Genomic DNA, 19,176 nt, shown 5'->3' on the forward strand with positions numbered 1-19,176 from the left:
GTGTACAAAATAAATCGTGGCCCTTCTTCAGGAATTTACTGATTATTTACGAACAAATAAAAAGCATTCTACTAGTCAAAATAATCTCTATCATTTTCTCTACATTTATTTTATCTCGCAACTAATCTTACAATGAATTTTCTATATGGTGGCTAAAAGAATTCCTAACAAAGTTCAAGTTGATCAAGTGCGAGAGCCATGAATTAATTTGTGCACCTGATACAATTATAAAAGGAAGAACAGAAGAAAAATTGCAGTGTATCGTTTTAAGCAACCGAGCAATATAAAAATTGGAAAATCTTTAATTACAAAAAAATTCAATTATAAAATATAGAAAAAAAGAAATATTGCAGTGTACTGTTCTAAGCAAGCGAGCAACATGAAAATTGGAAAGTATTTAGTGAAAAAAAATACAATTTTTTAAGAAAGAATTATTGCAGCGTATCGTTTTGGACAAGCAAGCAACGTAAAAATGGCAGAGTCCTTCGGTACAGTCGTTTCAAGTAGCAGAAAAATATGACATACGCGAAGCTAAAGGTTAACAAGTCAAGAAATGAATTTGAAGTTTAATTTCGTTGTTAATCGAGCTACAAGGGCTTCTAGATTTGCAGGAATAAGGTCATTTCGTTAATGGGATTCATAAGAGAGACTGAAAGATCTTGAATAAAAATGTAGAACGTCGATTGTCCGGATCCCTTAATTATCGATCATCCCATTACTCAGAGCTTAATTCACCGATAATACTCGTGCAAGTCGTTAAAGTTTCCTAGATGAGAATCCAATGAGCCATGGGAATTTAAGAGATCCTCTTTCGTTATTTACGTTATACTGCTGTCAAAACGTAAAACAAAGGAGACGTACATATTAATGGATCGTAACAATACATTCAATAAAGCTTAACGTATGCTTCAGTTTATTTCTTAACTACAGACATTAATAATAAAAATCAAAGCAGAACAAATTTTTACTTAACTCAACTCTAAAATAAATTAACGATATATCTGGACGGTAAAGAAATATCACTTTTTACCAAGTGTCTCTTTCCATTACGATGAAATGAAAAATATTTTACATACGATTTTAATGGTATCATTAAAATACAGGACATTTGTACTGAGAGTGATAAAAAGAAGGGGTAAAGTTCGAAGCTCAGAAGAAAAGGATGAAATTGACAGAAGGGTGAAGAATATAGACAGGAAAATTGTATTGGAATCAAAAAATTAAATTTTTTGTTATCTCGTTTTCGTCGAGATGTGGACATTCGTCCTGAAAGGGTGAAAATGAAATAACGCTTGCATCGTTCGAAGCGCAGAAAAATGTATCAAATTGACAGAAAGGTGCAGAATAAAGGCAGGAGAATTTTGTTGGAATCAAAAAATGAAATTTCGTTTTTTCTTTGCAGGCGATAGTTTGCGAATCGGTCGGACTGGAGGACATGGTGCCGAACGCACCGAGATTGGTGGTAGCTCGGGTGCCGGCATGCACCAGCGACATTCGAGCCGGTAGTACGTCGGATCAAATCAGAGAAGTGCGATTTCTGTCCTGTTTGTCCGATCCGAACGTGGCTCGGGTCCTGGGAGTGTGTTCCGTGGATCCAGTGCCGTGGACGATCATCGAGTACACGGAACTCGGTGATCTCGCCCATTATCTTCAGTACAGTGTGCCACTTACGGGAACGCTTAGGCCGAGCTGCAATTTGAAGGCCCTTAGGTGAGGTCCCGGCTCCTTACGGCGGATACACCTAAACGATATATGTACACTCCGCATTAACGATATCGGGACGCGTTTACGAACGCACCGGAATGGAACCGCGATCGGGAACCGATGGGAACGATCGCTCTAATATTATAATTTCGACATTTTTACGTTTCACAGTTCTCTCCGGTTTCGATCGGCCACTCGTCTCTTCCGCGGTTCGCTGCATCGATCGATCAAGCCTATTTGTCATTCACGAATGACAGTAATGACGCTGAATGCATCGGATCATGCAGGTTCCTCTACTTCAGTGCCGGGACTGTTCAATTTTTGAATATACGGAATTATCGATGATTAATGCCGTGTAATATCGAATCAGATATGTGATACATATTTTTAAAAAGATCTGATAAGAATGAATGTAACTGTTTCCTTTTGATTCAAAAGAAAATTGTGCTATTTTGTTAGGAATGTTTACGCGTCAAAGTGAGCGTACAGTAAATACAAATTTTTATTTTCTTCTGAGAAATGATTAAATACAAGGGTTTCAATGCAAGGGATTAATCTAGCAATTTGTGATGAATGAACTGCAGATTTTATGCATTTATGACAGAAATGAGTAGATCAAATGCAAACAGACGAATTGAAGAACATTTTTATACTATTCTTCATTTGCTGAAATTATCAAAAGGGGAAATGTTAAATGTACAAATTAATTTGTCGCTCTCACAGTGAATCAATTGTAACTTCATTTTGATCCAATTCTTTCAACCACTATATTGGAAATCAATGAACTACTTATAAGATAGCATAAACGCATCGGAATCGTTATTACAAAAACATGAAACTCACGAACAAAATGTAACAAATTAATTTGTACACAATTTTCGTTTAACTCTTGTTTGCTGCAATTGATGCTGACCATTTTTATTTTTCATTAAAATCTGCAGTCCAGTGATTAAAATTTATACATCAGTAATTTTCAAGTGTCTGCACACGGAACAGTTATATTTATTTAGATGACTACCTGATTAGGTGAAATAGTTGAAAAAAGGTATAAAAATAATGATTGTATAACAATTTTGGAAATTGCTTTGGATTTTTGAAAGAAATGTAGCAATGGGCAATACATTGTTCAAATGGTCACGGTATTACCCATATTTGCTTGTGCTACGGCGATCCTCGATTACGCAATCTAATCGAACTATCAGAGATTAATTGCTCCCCCCATGATTACATTCATATCATAAATCGCCAGTATCAATCTAAATCCGTCGAATCCAGTATCCAATTAATATCGCAAATTAATAATAATATAATCGAGCATGGTGTCCGAGAGTCGGTGTCGTGAAAATTCAATAGTAGTAACGTCGCGCGGAGCTTCCGCTGCACCTAGACTGTTTATGCAAATCAAATTGTTCAAAGAGTAACATGTAAGAATGAGAACAAGCTAAAGCTTGGTCTACTTATGTATCATTGTTCCGAGATCATTTCAAAACCAAGAAAACAGGAATTTAGAGAACTTCATACATTCTCCATTAAGAGAAAACGATCTTAGAAAAATGTTATGAAAAGGGTTTTACTAAATATTCAATTTTATTTAAAAAATTTAAGGACGCGGTGTACTTTCGTGTGATTGATACTTTTAACAGCACATTTTTACTGAACGTCTGTTTTTTACAATTGTCTCGGAAGATTTTTATTACTACACAAACTACTAATAACTGTTTTATAATTATGTTCCCTGTGCTCGTGCTTAAAATTCTACAAAAATCTTGCCAAATGAATGAACTACAAGATTTCTTAGCACAGTTTTGTATCATTCGCAACTAAAACAGTGAAGATCGTTTCTATGAAATTATTTCGAAAGATTACATCAGAATCTTCCACGTGCAACTCGATGCAACAACGCTGCACTTTTCGCTGAAACTCTTTCGCTCGCGGGCAGATTGACAGTGCGCGAGGGTTACAAATCACCCCGATACGAAAGTAGCATAAAGTCTTCATGGAACGAGCGCAGTCTAGTCAGCGGTTGTCGATGCGATCGACGATGATCCCGCGTCCGGTGCCCGAGGAAAGATGTTCCCAGATCGGTATCGATATCGGCGCGCATCAAAATAAAGTTGTTCCGCGAGCCGCTCCGATAGTGGTTCAATCAATTAACGTCACCCTGCTGAAAAGCAACGTTGTGTGTTCGCCAGCCAAGGCTGCCTGTTGTACATGGGGACGCAGATAGCATCGGGCATGAGGTTCCTCGAGTCGAAGAATCTGGTGCACAAGGATCTGGCAGCCAGAAACTGTCTAGTGGGCCGCTCTTATACCGTGAAAGTGACCGACATAGCGATGTGCAGTGACCTTTACAAGAAGGATTACAGTGACATAGGCGGCAGACCGCCGGCGCCAATCAGATGGCTGCCGTGGGAAAGCATTCTGTTGGTAAACATTTTCTGCTAAACGATTTTTCTCCATCTCCTTCGCTTCAACGAAACGTATTCTGCTGAAATCGTAAGTTGCCTAGCATCTGTAACAGCATAAGGCCAAGGGGAACAGGGTGGGGGAGAATGCGGTAATTACTTAAGCAATAATTATAACAAAATTAAGATGTGAAATATTTGCTTAAAGATACGTTTCATATACTTACATTATTCATTGGTCGTACTGTAAAGATCTTAGTTTCAGATTCATCCAAGTAGTCAAATTTATGAAAAAGATATCTTGGTGGTCTAGGGCCCATTACAATTTTCGCATATTGTATATTCTCCAGGTGAATATACAATATGTCTACAAAATCGTTTACGATAATACATTGATACAATTTGTAGGTTCTCGACAACTTGCGATCATTGCGGTATACCACGATTTTACGACCCCTAACGCTAACTAATGACCCTCTATTGAATCGTTTTTCTACTTCAGGACAGGTACACCTGCTCGAGCAGCGTTTGGTCCTTCGCCGTCACTCTCTGGGAGGTGATGAGCTTGGCCAGGGAAAAACCTTTCCAACACCTGACCAACGATCAAGTCATTCAAAACGCCGAGCATATGTACTACGGAGCCGAGTTACAGGTAGCTAAATCGGAAAATACCAGTCTTTTCATACTTATGTCTCCTGAGAACCGAGATATTCGAGTATACTCTACTCGGAAATGGTTTTTGTTCGCTTCGGTTCAGTCGAATTTCGTTGGTTTTCGTTTAGTGGCAATCGTTAAAACCTTGAAGCAAATCATTGTGTTCTATCTAGTAAAATATCGGCAAAAGTAGAAAAGTAGAAAAGTTTTTTGCGAATATCTCGGAAACTTGTAACTTCCGCCAGACAGGAAAATCATATACGTGTTCGGCACATCGAAACGAGTATAATGACGTTGATGCAGAAAGCATGTGGGAGGGGGACAATTCTGACAGATAGCATTGTTGTATCGGTGCGAAACTAATTTCTGATTGCAGGTGTATCTACCGAGACCGACGATGTGTCCTGACGAGGTCTACAGGATGATGTGTTCATGCTGGCGGAGGGACGAGACCTCCAGACCGACGTTCAAAGACATTTACACGTTCCTGAAAAACCTGATCGAGGACTATCGGCCCGGTGCATAATGATCCCGGTTAACTGTGATACCGAAAAGCGAACGGAGAAATCATCTATCCGAGCGTCGTCGACCGAGATCGGTCTCTCGCGTTTCGACTCTTCGGAAAGTGTACAATCGTTAGTTTTTAGTGCATGCGTTGGAAAACAAAAAGAAGAGAAAAGAAATGAAAAAAGGCGGGCCCGCGTGTCCCGGTTCTCGAGCTTCTCTCCGAGAGGAATTTGAGTGTGAACTCTATCCCGACTAGCTTTCAAGCAGAAACCTTGTAAGTTCTCCCGTTCCCGGATTCACAGTCTCGGTATTCGTCGTCCAGGCGAACGAGAAAAGAATGATTGAAAGACACGAAAAATGACGCCGCGCGTTTCGCCTGGCCGTTCGACGAAAGACACCGGCGGCGCCTCCGATACTTTTCTAGTCAGCTCTCGGTCCTTCGATTCTTACGAAACTGGTACCGTGTACAGCAATCCTGGACACCGATGACAAGTACGCTGCGATAAGCTGAGCACTGATAAGTCTATCCACTTGTACATACGAATCTAGATATCGGCGCTAGACGACACACCGGGAGGTTCTCGCGGTAGCTGGTGCCTTTGTAGAACGCTTTTATAATAACCGTCTTTACGTCACCGTCGAGGCTCGAACCGATTGCGACAGTCAGCTCGAGCTACCTCTTGCATTTCGTTCTCGGATCTGTTATTCTTTCATGTGTATACGTTCGACGATTCGAGGGAATCGGAGTCTGATTCCGGGACGACGTCGCGTCGCGTCACGCGTTGCGGTCAATTTTCCCGAAAAACGTGGACAAACATCTTTTTCTGATCCGTACAAGTTGATTTCACGTTGTTGTCTTACTAGCATAGAACACCACCCGTATAAAACTGTTCTTATAGGGGTTGCTATTTGGTGTAAAGGGATGAAACTTTGCCAGTTGAGTTGTAAACATGATCTTGGAATTCAATGAAAAAGGTATCCTTAAGAAAAGATACAGATTTTACGATTCACTTTCTCAGAGAAATTCGAGTAAGTTGTGGCATTTTATGCGAGTCACAATTTAACGCATACATTTGAAGATGTACGACAAAAATTGTATAGATTTTCAAAGGAGTTGAACATTGTAATTTGTTCTTCGAAATTATTTATTTATTTTTAAATCGTAAATAACTAACTTTATAATCAAAGATGTACGAAAAATATGCATGTATATTGTTCTTATTTGTAAGGGCTAGAGAAGCGTTTTAATCCTATGTGTGACGTAATATCATACGATACTATATTATAATATAAAATACTTACTTTAGGCAAAGATGGCAATTCGTAAATATATGTTGAAATGATTCTTTGGACTCTGATGCTCAACTTTGAACTGGAATATGTACGGAAGATTGATCAAGCATTAAAACAAATAAGAAATGAAAAATACTAATCAGATTCCATCCGAAAATTGTTTCTTTCGATTCCGTTGACATTTTTGGGAAAATTGAGTATTGTGCGACGTCCCTCCCGGCGAATCAAACGATCGACCACCAGCTGCCCGTGAAAATTCCGACTAACTTGTACATTCGAAGCCCGTCAGTAGCGAAGTACTTATATCGTTCCATTGTATTCCTTTTCGTTCGAAAAGAGGAAAGAGATCTCACTATCTTTAGCGGGCAGTAGACTCAGACACCCGATCGACACTACTGAAAATATTTATTGCATCACAGGAATCCGCTTGTCGGCGATATCTGTAATTCTTTTTCACTGCTTCGGAGTTAGAGCGATTGGTGTCCGACTTATTTTGGCCTAGGCGCGAAGCTGGTTACGTTCAGTTTCCTCTAATTAGACTCGGTGATTTTCGTGTTCTGTTCGACATTTTTCTGTTCATCTTCTGTGCACCAGGTTATCTTAAAATTTCTTTCCGCTTTCTTCGCAAACGGTATTCACAGAAAATTGTCATTTTTATTTCAACCCTCGTACGCTATTAAAAAAGTAGTCGCATAAAATATGCGGCCATAAGTTTTGTTAATCCGGCAAACTGTTTTGTACTCTTCAAATAGATACATAAAATTACCAAACTGCAGATGTTTATGCAAAATAGAAATAGGGTAAAGAGATAGGAGCCAAATAGAAATATCTTTCTTTCACTAATCGTCTCAACCAATTAAAAATAATATATCGACGTAAACTCTTTTAATATCTCTACTGTTCTAAATTTCGTTTAAACTTGTAGCATTTTCGAGAACAAAGGTGTCCTCAATTTCCAGCTGCTGTATCATGCAAAATTTTTCTAGGAAAAAATAAACTATGGATTGAGAAAACAGAGGATTCAAGCTTTAAAATCAGTCCTAGTTTATAGTTGTACTATTTTTTCCAACGACATTATTGCTGTTTAAACGTTCACAATTTTTCAAGAACGGGAAATTTATATATATAAATTGTATAAATCGAATTTTTACTCTAGGAGCGTACAAGGGTTAATTTGCAAAAAATAATGTGAAATATCGAAGTATGTTCAGGCGAGAAATGAAAAGAAATTTTGGGACAGCCTAACCACGTTCGATTAAAGAAATCCGGTGAATCGTTGGAAAATCCCAATTGCTGTTCGCTCCAGTTGAAATGCCTTCTGCAACCGACGCTTTGATACTCGTTACACGATTAAGGGGAACGCAATAATGATTGGATATTACTCGATTGAATGTGTGGCGCGAGTGTTGTTGGGCTTGATGTTCGAACGATGCTGTAGATATTTCCAGTGGCGTAAGTCTGTTCTTCGCGCGAACGCGACGCATATCCACGCTCCTTCTTTGATCTACGATTAAGGGCAGAGATCCACGGGGGACGTAGCGACGTAACTGTCATGCTTCGAGAGGAATCGATGCGAGTCTTAAAGCTACGCCGTACTCGAATTCCAAGACCGCGAACGAACGTTTGAACGCGACCATGCGGGGAGCAAAATGAGAAACAACTGTTTTGTCGACGGACGCGATCGATATCGATCATCGCCACGCGATCTACGGCCGAACCTGGCCCGAGATTTATCGCTTTCTCGACCAACAATCATTTTACTGTTGAGGCTTCCACGTGTAAGCCGTGACATTTGAAAATAGGAAAATCAGCCAATTACTTGTTACACCCTCGTCTAAGTTTCATCTTCAGAGGGGGTGGACGCATGAATCAATTATTTTCGTTATAAAATTTATTCTGCATAGATGATATGTTCTTTTCAGCAAATTTCTATGGGCCATTAAGGTACCTTTAAGGGGATGACTGGACTACGGATCGTTATGCAAAACAAAAATTGGAAGAAACAGAAGTTAAATAAAAATATATTTCTTCTTGTAATAGTTTTAACAAATTGAATAGTGCAATAATATTCTTCAAATTTTTTGGTACCTTCACTGTTTTGTGTTTCACTTACGTCACAGCTATATAGAAAAAGATATAAGATAAATGTCTATTGGTGTGTCAGATTTGTCAGTACGGTTTGCATCTGAAAGTTTCAATAGTGAAAAGGTAGAACGTGGTGTTTATTGGTCGCTCGGTGAAATGGGGAAACGTGTTTATTGTTCGTTCTTGGTTAAGTGCCAAAAAGAGTCAAGCGTTCAAACGTTCCCCTCTGCACGCACCTTTCTGTAATTCTTAAGATGAATTCAAGTATACGTTCAAATGATTAACAATAAAGTACTGAGTATTCCTTTCTGACACCGACTGTGTTGTTATTCACAAGAACTCGTTCAGTTTCAGGTGATTTAAAACATTTGAACACGTACGAAGAGAAATATGGTAAAACGTGAATGCTTTCGAAAATCTGGAGAAAGAGTACAACAGTAGTATGATCCCTTTTAGAATGTTCAATAATTGGTTACACTATTTGTTACATCTCAGACCTTACATTTTCAAAAAGAACTCGCAAGCTTTCATAACTGTCTGGTTACTCACTTCACTACTCATAGAATATAAAAATAAAATCAGATTTTTAGATTAGCAAATAATATTTGAATTTACATAGTATGTTGTAAAGATAGTTCTTGCTGATGAATAATTCATAAGAACTTGAACTTCAAGCACACCGAGTCTAAAAATTATTATTTTATCTATCTGTAAATTGTATCGGCTAAGAACTCTCTCAACTAACGTAATACAAGTTTCGGAAGGTAAAACGTAGATAGCCATTTCTTACATGGCCGTATCTTCGTGGCACTGTGTTCCAGAAACGGAACTGGTTGAACGAAAATCGCAAATAATCGCAACAGGGTGCGCGTAATCTCCTAAACGACGGTAAATTGCAACGATAATATTGAAAGAATGGTTTATCTGTTATTAGCTGAGGGATATACGGCGGTAGGACAGGTTAATGGTCGCATTAAGGAAGTTGCGTTTCGATATGCGTTAGGCCTATCTGAAATTTCCACTGGTGACCTGAAATGGTAAACATTTTGGCGCGCACTATCTTGTACGATTAAATGAAAAAGGAAACGTGAAGAATAGATATAATTTCATAGACATCGATTGACTGGACAGAATTTTATTAACTTCGTGATATGTTTCCTATTAAAAAATTGCAAGAACATTCGAGATACTGAACAACCTAATAATGAGTGTACGATAACACTTCGATACTTATCTCGAGTACCTTGATTTCTGATGAGAGCATTTAACGAGTCAACAAGATAATGTGAAGTACACTGATCAATATTGATCATCGTAAACGATGTGAAGAAACTTTTACTACTTAATCGCTCGCTATTAAAATTAGTTGCTTTCCTGTTTGTTAGAGACATGCGAGTGCAAGATGCAAAGGCTGCGCGATGTAAGAAAAATGCTGCACTATCTTGCATTTTTTTATTTAAAACGTACACGTGCGACCGACTCTAAACAAATAGGGGAATCACCGTGGAATGTAACGACCTGCTGATCTTCCACGAAACGTGCTTGCGAAACATCGGGAAAAGGAAAGAAAAATTTGTGGAAATTTCCCCTTGAATTGGTGTGAGTAATATCGGAAACCAACAAGGCCGATAGAGATAAAGATGCATATTATTAACTCTTTTCTCGAGAACGATACGTACTTTTATCTTAGCAAAACATATTTACCCATTGAGAAAAAGATAAAGATCGGCGTGTGTACAATCGAGCGCAAAGAAAATGAAAATGCATCAACAGGTTTCTAGGTCGTCTATTCCAGTCAAATTTTCGTTTATTTTTTTTTTTCTCCAAATAGAAAATTTCAATTTTTCTTTAAAATCAGGAATAGTAGTAACTAAAATGTGAATATCTGTGTAAAACTAAAGATTTATGTGTTATGTACTGGTACATATTTTTCTATCTTTCAATCATTGAAAATATTATTTACTCGATTGAATGTGCCTAAGTTCTGTCACTACAGTAAATAAACAATAAAAACGTATTATATTGGACATTCTTGTAACCAGCAAATGCACAAATATTCACAGTTTAGTAACGCAAAATACAGAATCATGTAGATTTTCGTACATAAAGAACACCAAGGAAGAATTTAAGGTAAGATTAGTTCATTAAACTTTGAACAGCACAAGGCAAGATCCTATAATTAGACTGCCGGCTTTTATACATTTATAAGAAAAATCATTGAAATATAAAATATTACGGAGATTAGGATTTAAAAATATCGATATACATTATGTTCAGCTTATTAGGATTATTAGAAGACGAATCCTAGCCAGCTCCTAGAGTTGCAATCGATGCAGACGATTTTTATATTGCATATGAACCCACACACTAATTTCGAGTATTAGCCCTAAGGTATTCAAGAACTTGCCGAGAATTTAACAAAAAATTAATTTTCAACAATGGATGTTCCATAATGAAATGAAGGATGGCTACCGTTTTTAACGCTGTCAAAAATCCTGAAAGAAGATTATAAGCATGAAGAATGCTACTGTAGGGACCATTAGTGGCTAAATCGAATCCTCGGGATGGCCGAAGTCACTTAAACGCGTATCAGAACGTGGAACGATACGGAAGTGGCAGCTTGCCGGCTGCAAAGTGGTGTCCTTTAAAGCAAAGTTTCGTGCTTCTTCGGTTCTTACAGTCTCGTTATCTTAAAAGGTTCGCCAGAACAATCGTTCCGTAGCCAGGCATGACCAACTTCTCGAGGTAGTTCCATTAAACCGCAGGCCGCTCATAAATCACCGGTAAACCTTTTATCGACACAATTCGGATAACATTGCTTCGCGTCCAGACGAGGCTCATTAATCTTTCCGAGGCGAAGTATATGAATCCTGGCTCGATCATAGAGACGCGCTCGGAAAATTGATGATTATTTCATAGCCGGTATGAATAAAGAACGGTCGAGCCCCGGCTCCTGATCTGGAGTCCTTGATGACTCTGATCTTTCCGGCAAGAATTTTAAGTGTGATTTTACGAAAAGTATCCATTTATATGACAATCATATCGATCACTAGATCGACGTGTTAACGCGATTCTGATTTCTTTGGCAAACTTGTTTTTAACGCGAAAGGTCGATTTACAATTTATTTCATCAACAAGTTTTGTAAATTAATAAAATTCATGCTCTGCAGAGTAAGAATACCGTAGGAAATACTCTGTAGGGAAATAATATTTTATGAAATTAATTACGGCAACATTCATGTTCGTATTTGTACGAAGTAAATACCCGTTTCAGGGGAACGAAATGAATTTTTACTGAAATATGATTCAATTTCACCGTAGGGAGACCAACCGTTAATGAATTATTGAAATTTACATATGCGGGTTCGTTGCATTCATTATACTAATGGAAAAATGTATTTCGGTAAACACGAATGAATGCATTTCTCTTGTATATGTGTGCGTTTATCGAGTGTTTGATGGAGAACCAAAAGCGCCGCGCCCTCTCAGCAGCCGAGGCTGAAGTACGTACTAGGGAAAAAGTGTTACCTGCTGAAGTTGCACTCGCAGATAAAAGCAGGCACGAATCATTTGAGTTTCCTCGATGTTGAAACATTAGATTGCCGTTGAAAGAAAGTGACAATCGTAAAAACATTACTTAATGCAGAACTTTTTAATGTATGCATAAATAATGTGTAGAAATGTCAAAATTTTCGAATAATTTGGTCATAAACGTGTGCAAATTTCCAAATCAATCGATCGTTTCTACACAAACGTATGTAAATCTTCAAATCAATAGTACACATACGTGCAAATATCTGAAAGTCTTCAAGCTCCTCCCAAAAACAATAAGGCATTACAAAGTCCTTCCCCTAATCGTAAAAATGGCTTACGTGCGGTCACCAGAGTCTTCGGAAACCTCCACCGCAAGAAATCCGTGCGGTATCGAGGAAAATTTTGAAAAATACACCGACACTACACAGGTGTCGGCGATTAAACATTAATCTATGCGTAAACACGTTCAACAAGCGATTCATGACGCGATTGTTTACCCGAGGGGGAAGCACGGAGACGCGCTTTGCTCCGGGAATCACCGGAGGGATCGATCAAAACCGCTTAAGATAGTATTCCGGTTTCGAGGAATTTTTTTCAGTAAACCTATTTGACCTTTTTCATTAAGATTTTGCACGCGTATTCAATGCTGTTTAAAGTATATGTGTAATTTTTTTAAAGTCAAAATAATCAAAATTACACGAGCTACATATTTATTTGTAGAGTATCTTTTGAAAAACATGGATCGACGATTGCAATGGTATTCTGGTGTTCCTACCGATCAGAAACTGAGAAATAAATCAGTGTGAACGCAGTTATGGTCCGTAGAAAAAGAAATTAAATATCTTTATTATTTACAAAATGGCGGTATTTTGAAGTTATTAAATTACCGTTTCTTTTAAATATTCTTCGACCTTTAGCACGGTCAAAAATAAGAAAAAATTGACGAAAAAATTTTGGTTGGTGCGATGACAGGGTGTGAAGAAACTTGGGATGTCGTGGAAACCGTTTCGGGAAAGAATGAAAGAATACAACATGCGAGAGAAAGCTGAAATCAGGTAGAGGATTTTAAACGATGGTCATTGGTAGGTGATTGCCCAGGTACCCCGATCATGAAAGAGCGTGAAATTTTTCGGTTACGATCAGGAGGGTTAAAGATAAAATCAACAACGTGTTCGCACATCGTCGCGCCGGCCGGAGATAATGAAATGCACGACAACGGAACAACGTCGCGTGTGTACGAGCGGCCCACGTGCTTGGGTGTGTGCGTGTCGCGTAACACTGGACGCTTACGTTTATATAATGCCAGGCCCGGGAAAGTGAGACCATTCAATCGTCGACTGTCAAAGAGTCAGTGGAACCATGAAGCTCTGTCTGCCGGTTGTTCTCGTCGTCCTCGTGGCCACCCTTCTGCACTCCACCGGTGAGCATAATTAATTACTGTTAATATAGTCGAATGCTGTCGGTCAACCAAAATTATTTCTATCTTCTACACTTCTTCCGCTTCCTCTACGCTACTTCTACTGACCTCGCTTTCTCCTAATTTCCCTTTCTTTAATTTACTATGATCAGACCGTGCATTTGACCGTGCAATATCGATTATCAAGGTCAAAGGTATATACTTCTTCTATAGTAACTTGACAATGTTGCTTTTATGTATTATATTACTGTATCTAACATAACCTTTTTGCTTATTATTTTTTTTTTTATATTAATATGTGCTCGTCGTGTTATATGTTATACAAACTTTTAACTAAATTATTTTAATATGGTGAATAAGTTTGTTTGATTTTATGAAATTGAAGATTAAATACGTTTTCCAATAACATATACAAATTCTAGTGGCATGTTAAAATAATTTTAGCAAATCGTATATAGAGTTATGAAATAAAAGAGTTTTATATAAGATTTAAAATATTTTCTGATTGATTAGAAGCGTATGCGTTAAGGTTTTAAAGTAGTCTTAACGCGTTGTACCAGTTTTGCCACTTTCCTTTTAACATCTGCACTGTGTTCATGCGTGTCTACATTTAAAAAATATTTAATTATTTAATTATTTAGAAATGCATGTACTAAGATTTCAGACTAATGTGGGACAAATGCGAGGATGTCCTTTGTGCGCGAGTGTCCGTTTGCCGCGAACTTGAGAAATCATTCTCTGCGAAACCGTGTATCGGAAGCAAACAACGACCATAACCAAGAATAAGAACTCCTGCGAGTTCTAGGCCTATGCCGGAGTCAATTCTGACCCACACCGATATTTCACTACAGTTTTCTTCCGATATAAGGCGATGGGACCGGATTTCGTCGTATTTCGGATGAAAAGAAAAGAAGAGAGAATAGCGATTTTCTTGTTTCGAAATAAAAAGCGTCGTCTTATATCGGAATAAAATTGTACATATTGACGGTCGCTCGATCTTATCCCTACCGCGACGGGTCACGAATGACCCCGGCATAGCATATTGCCGTTTCTCGACGAATAGCTTGAATGTGTCTCGATTAAAAAATCACTTGCCAGTCCCAAACAACGCAGTCCACTCTTTCGTAATTACTGCTTCGCTTCTTCTCTTCGATAAAATGCACCGGGAAGACTATAAAGTTCGATTATCCAACTTTTACACGGAAGCTTTTATCGTTCGCGAAACGGATTGATGGGATATTATTGCGCCGACAGTGGATTAACGATGAAAAATCGGGCGATCCCGTTTTATCGTGAATTTCACCCTTGATCTATTTCCATCCGTTACACCCGTGATCTTTGTTGTTCAGTGTTTAGCTTCGATTACGGATTTCACGGCGGAGCAACATGCAACGTCGAAAATAGCTACGGGTTTCCCCTTTGATCGCTCGAACACTGAATGGCTTTGTTTACCGCTACACAGCAGCATCATAGTAAATTAAAATATGCGCCTGAACGATCCCGCCTCCTGACTCTTACCTGTTCGGTCCGAACCGAACCGAACGGAACCGAACCGGTTCGATGGTGCCCCCGTGGTACTCCGTCTCGAAACTTTTACGTCGATCGCGGAAAATCGAGAGATGCCTTTTTGACTCGATCCTGTTACATTCGAATATCGGAAACGCGGCTGACAAGGCGGGGAAGCGGCGCCGCTGATATTCATGGGAAATAAAAGCAGTTTGGGAAACCAGTTTGCGATATATCGAAACAAAACAAACCGAGAGCGAGCGTCGAACGCTCCGGAAATTTTCAGATATGTTATAAAAGCTCCGAGACGCGTTGCCTAATTTATAAATTCCATTCGGCGAAGAACAATACTATCCACTCTGCGGATTCTCAGCCGAGATAACAATTTTCCAAGTTATAAGTGGACTGCGGATTTTATGCGTTTCTGGTGAAAATAAGTAGCTGTAACTTTAAACAGTGGACAGTTTAAATGAATTGAACGATACAAATCAAAAAACACAGCGAACATTAGTATACAGAAATTTTGTCGGGGTCATGAAAGAATCCAGTATACCAGTTACGGGTTAAGAACGTGACATTTTTCAATAAGAAGAACTGAATAAAGAGGAAAGGTCCGATGTTTGAAATGTTATGCACATTAAATGTCTATTTCCAGAGTACGCAGCTGGGAACAGTATATGCAGCCCGGAGGACTGTATTGAATCTGGCAAATGCGAGGAGCCTGTGCGCGGTGGAGACGCGTGTCCGCAATCGGGTGACACATGTTGCAGCATAGGTAAGTCCAGTTATGAATGAAATAAAACCGAGCAAAATTTCTTTGCGACTCCCGATCAAAAATTCCACTTTTATTTGTATGTAAGAATAATCATTTTCCCACGGATCAATGACCGCGAAATTTTGCGGTCGATCGTAAGCATGTACATCGATTGCCAATTAGTTGTAGATAACGATCGTAAAAGCATGTTTTCACAATTTATTTTTATTTTTTCTTTTTCTGGTTATTGACACCGGCACTTTATCGACTGGCCACTTTCATTGATACATCACGGTTTTGTTGATTCGCGTCACGGCACAAAGTACAACAAGAGTGATGGCAATTATGAGACGGTAACGATAACGTAATCACGCATTACCATTGGTACACAGCAATTTCACGTCTGCCGGCACGGCACACTCGCAACACCATAATTTCTACTGTGCGAAATCAACCACACAGATTCACTTTTGCGCGGCGTGAATTTCGAACGAACGGCTGTCGAGTTAATACGTGCGTCACTGTCCACACTTTCACGGCTTGTGTCGCTCGGGAGTCGCTGTCAGACTGCCGATTCTTTCAAATACTCTTCAACGTCGTTCCAACTTCTTCCATCGTGACTTGACAACCGAATATTTTCGCCGTTTATTCGCAGTTTTCATTCGAACGAAATTAAACCGTTCCCTCTTGTCTACGTTTCGCTCTTCGCTCGGTTTTGCTGTTCTAATATAAGTGCCGATTGTTCGTTGTCATATTTATACCACATATTTTCTAAATATCAAAAAACAGAAGTGGGATATTTTCAACAATATTTAATAATGCTACTTTGGTTCTTTATGAATTTCCAATTTTATATTTTATCTATTTTCACTATTCACCATTCTCTTTCCAATTTTATATTTCATCTATTTTCACTATTCACTATTCTCTTTCCAATTTTATATTTCATCTATTTTCACTATTCACTATTCTCTTTCCAATTTTATATTTCATCTATTTTCACTATTCACTATTCTCTTTCCAATTTTATATTTCATCTATTTTCACTGTTCACTATTCTCTTTCCAATTTTATATGTCATCTATTTTCACTATTCACTATTCTCTTTCCAATTTTATATTTCATCTATTTTCACTATTCACTATTCTCTTTCCAATTTTATATTTCATCTATTTTCACTATTCACTATTCATTTTCACTTTTCACTATTTTCACACTTTTTATTGCAGATTGTTTTCTCTTTCGTTTATACTGCATTTCTTACAATGTCAGGTTCTTAATTCAAATCTTTATACTAAAGTTTTGTGAACGTCGTAAAATACAAGTAGGACATTTTCATTATATAAACCTTATATGGTTTCAAGCAACAAATATATAAACAGGACATTTTCAACAATATATTATAATTGTGGTTCTTTATGGAATTTTTGCTAGGTTCTCATACATTGTTATATTCTATTTCTTTTATTGTGAATTTGTATTTCTTCTTGGTTCAAAATCTTGAACAGGACATTCTCAACATTTTATTATGTCACTCTTCATAAAATTGTCTATTCTCATAATTGTAGGGATCCCGAAATAGAAATAAATATCTTACATTGACCAAATGATTCCTCGTGGTAAACTCAAATATGAACAATACAAAATACAAATATTATTCAATATTGTTGGCATATACGTTCCACAGTATTTTACAAATTTGCATACGGCATAAAGTAAATATCCGAAGGGATTGCCATTGAAAATATTATCAGCAAAAGATTTCAATAATCAAAAGTATAATACCTTTTAACGTAACTATTAAAGAACCAGCTAATCTTGACTTCAAAGTACAAAGTACTAAACACGAGGAATAAATGGAGTCGGAAACTGAAATTATTATTTGTTTAAATAATAATTTTCACGGAAGCAAGACTAAAAGTACCTGTCTTCAGCTAAAAAATTTTTAGATAATTTATGCTAGTGCGAACTCCAACAAGGAAAGTCATTCGTAGCATTTGAAAAATTTGTAACGTATTTGTATTTGAAAAAAGTATCTTGCTCAAAAGTTCAGGGACAGATTAAATTCGCATAATTGTCACTTGCAGTGAAAGAAGAGTACAGAACCCACTGTCACCAACACGGAGGCGAGTGCATGGAGTCCTGTGCTCCGGCTCTTCAACGATCCGTCGTCGACTGTTCACCCGGTCAAGTTTGCTGCATATTAGTTTAAGAAAACGATATCAATTAAGCGCAATCCGGTTCGCGTGTTGGCATAACGGATTACTTTGCTGCACCACCGGCTGCAACATTTTCGTTTCCCGTGTTGCGTGCAACGACTCTGTACCGAAGTTATGATGCACCCGTTGGTAGCAAACGTGGAAACGCGGCACGATTGGTTTTACAATTGCAACGGTACATACACGTTATCGTGCGCGTCTGTGAAAAAAATGAAAAATCGATTGCGCCGCTGTATAATCGCTGAGATATGAGGACCCGTCGCTGACACAAGACTAGACGATAAATAGCGCAAACGTGCGAACAGGTTATTAGCGAGCTTTCCCGCGAATCCTTACTGGCCGTGGCTTCCTATGATTTGTTTAGAGCTTACATATAGATAAAGTGTGCGTGTGTGCGTGTGTTAGACCGTTACCAAGAGAAAAAGTATTTATAATAAAATATGTGTGCTCTCAACTGTTCGTTATTTATTGCCGTATCCTGACAAAGTCAACGATTTATCGTTGTCCAGAATTGAGGTGCGACTGGAATCGGATATCAGAAGGTAAAGCTGCGCAGAATTACAATTGAATTATTTTTCATAAAGTGTAATCACAAAATATTATTTATTATTTAATTATTCATAGTTTACTTCCACGTCGTCGCATTAGCTGCGAAGTCGACTACATGACATACGATTAATTATAACATAATCAATATATCATTTATACGATAGAATATAATTAACATTAACAGTAACATAAAACTATAATGAGTTATATAAGTTAAAAAATTAGAAAAAAATTGGAGAAAAAAAGTATAGGATTTAAAAAATAGGTGGACTTTATTTCTCTTCAAATGATATAAATGTTTAAATAACATCAATATTCATCTCTATTTTTTAATCTTCAGTATTATACTGTTTCAAAATTTAAACGGTAAATTCACCTACTTCGCGTAATTTGTTATATTATGCAAAGAAAAATATAGTGGTAGTCACGCGTTGTATATATACAGGAAAAATAAACATTAGCAATTAAATTAATTGAAATGTTTGAATTCTATAAATTCCATTACAACGTACTTGAAATACTATGTAATTAATCTACAACGCGTAATGA

General features: G+C 37.8%; 2 protein-coding genes across 4 annotated transcripts in view; both read left to right on the forward strand.

Annotated features, from left to right (window-relative positions):
• The window catches only part of LOC143357090 (discoidin domain-containing receptor 2), a 170,733-nt gene extending 163,529 nt beyond the window's left edge, over window positions 1–7,204 (forward strand). For all 3 annotated transcript variants that reach the window (XM_076793309.1, XM_076793310.1, XM_076793311.1), the window contains 4 exons: window positions 1,403–1,710; window positions 3,897–4,131; window positions 4,612–4,761; window positions 5,140–7,204. In XM_076793309.1, coding sequence (XP_076649424.1) covers window positions 1,403–1,710; window positions 3,897–4,131; window positions 4,612–4,761; window positions 5,140–5,289 — 843 coding nt within the window. In that variant the 3' untranslated portion in view covers window positions 5,290–7,204. The remainder of the gene's footprint in view (window positions 1–1,402; window positions 1,711–3,896; window positions 4,132–4,611; window positions 4,762–5,139) is intronic.
• A 6,284-nt stretch (window positions 7,205–13,488) lies between these two features.
• LOC143357469 (uncharacterized) lies at window positions 13,489–18,532 on the forward strand. The gene is made up of 3 exons (XM_076793991.1): window positions 13,489–13,602; window positions 15,761–15,880; window positions 17,947–18,532. The coding sequence occupies exons 1-3, from the start codon at window positions 13,542–13,544 to the stop codon at window positions 18,069–18,071; spliced, it is 306 nt and encodes a 101-aa protein (XP_076650106.1). The 5' UTR covers window positions 13,489–13,541; the 3' UTR covers window positions 18,072–18,532.
• Window positions 18,533–19,176: the final 644 nt, after the last annotated feature.

The sequence above is a fragment of the Halictus rubicundus genome, chromosome 9, assembly GCF_050948215.1.
Source record: "Halictus rubicundus isolate RS-2024b chromosome 9, iyHalRubi1_principal, whole genome shotgun sequence".
In the NCBI taxonomy this organism is placed as follows: domain Eukaryota; kingdom Metazoa; phylum Arthropoda; class Insecta; order Hymenoptera; family Halictidae; genus Halictus; species Halictus rubicundus.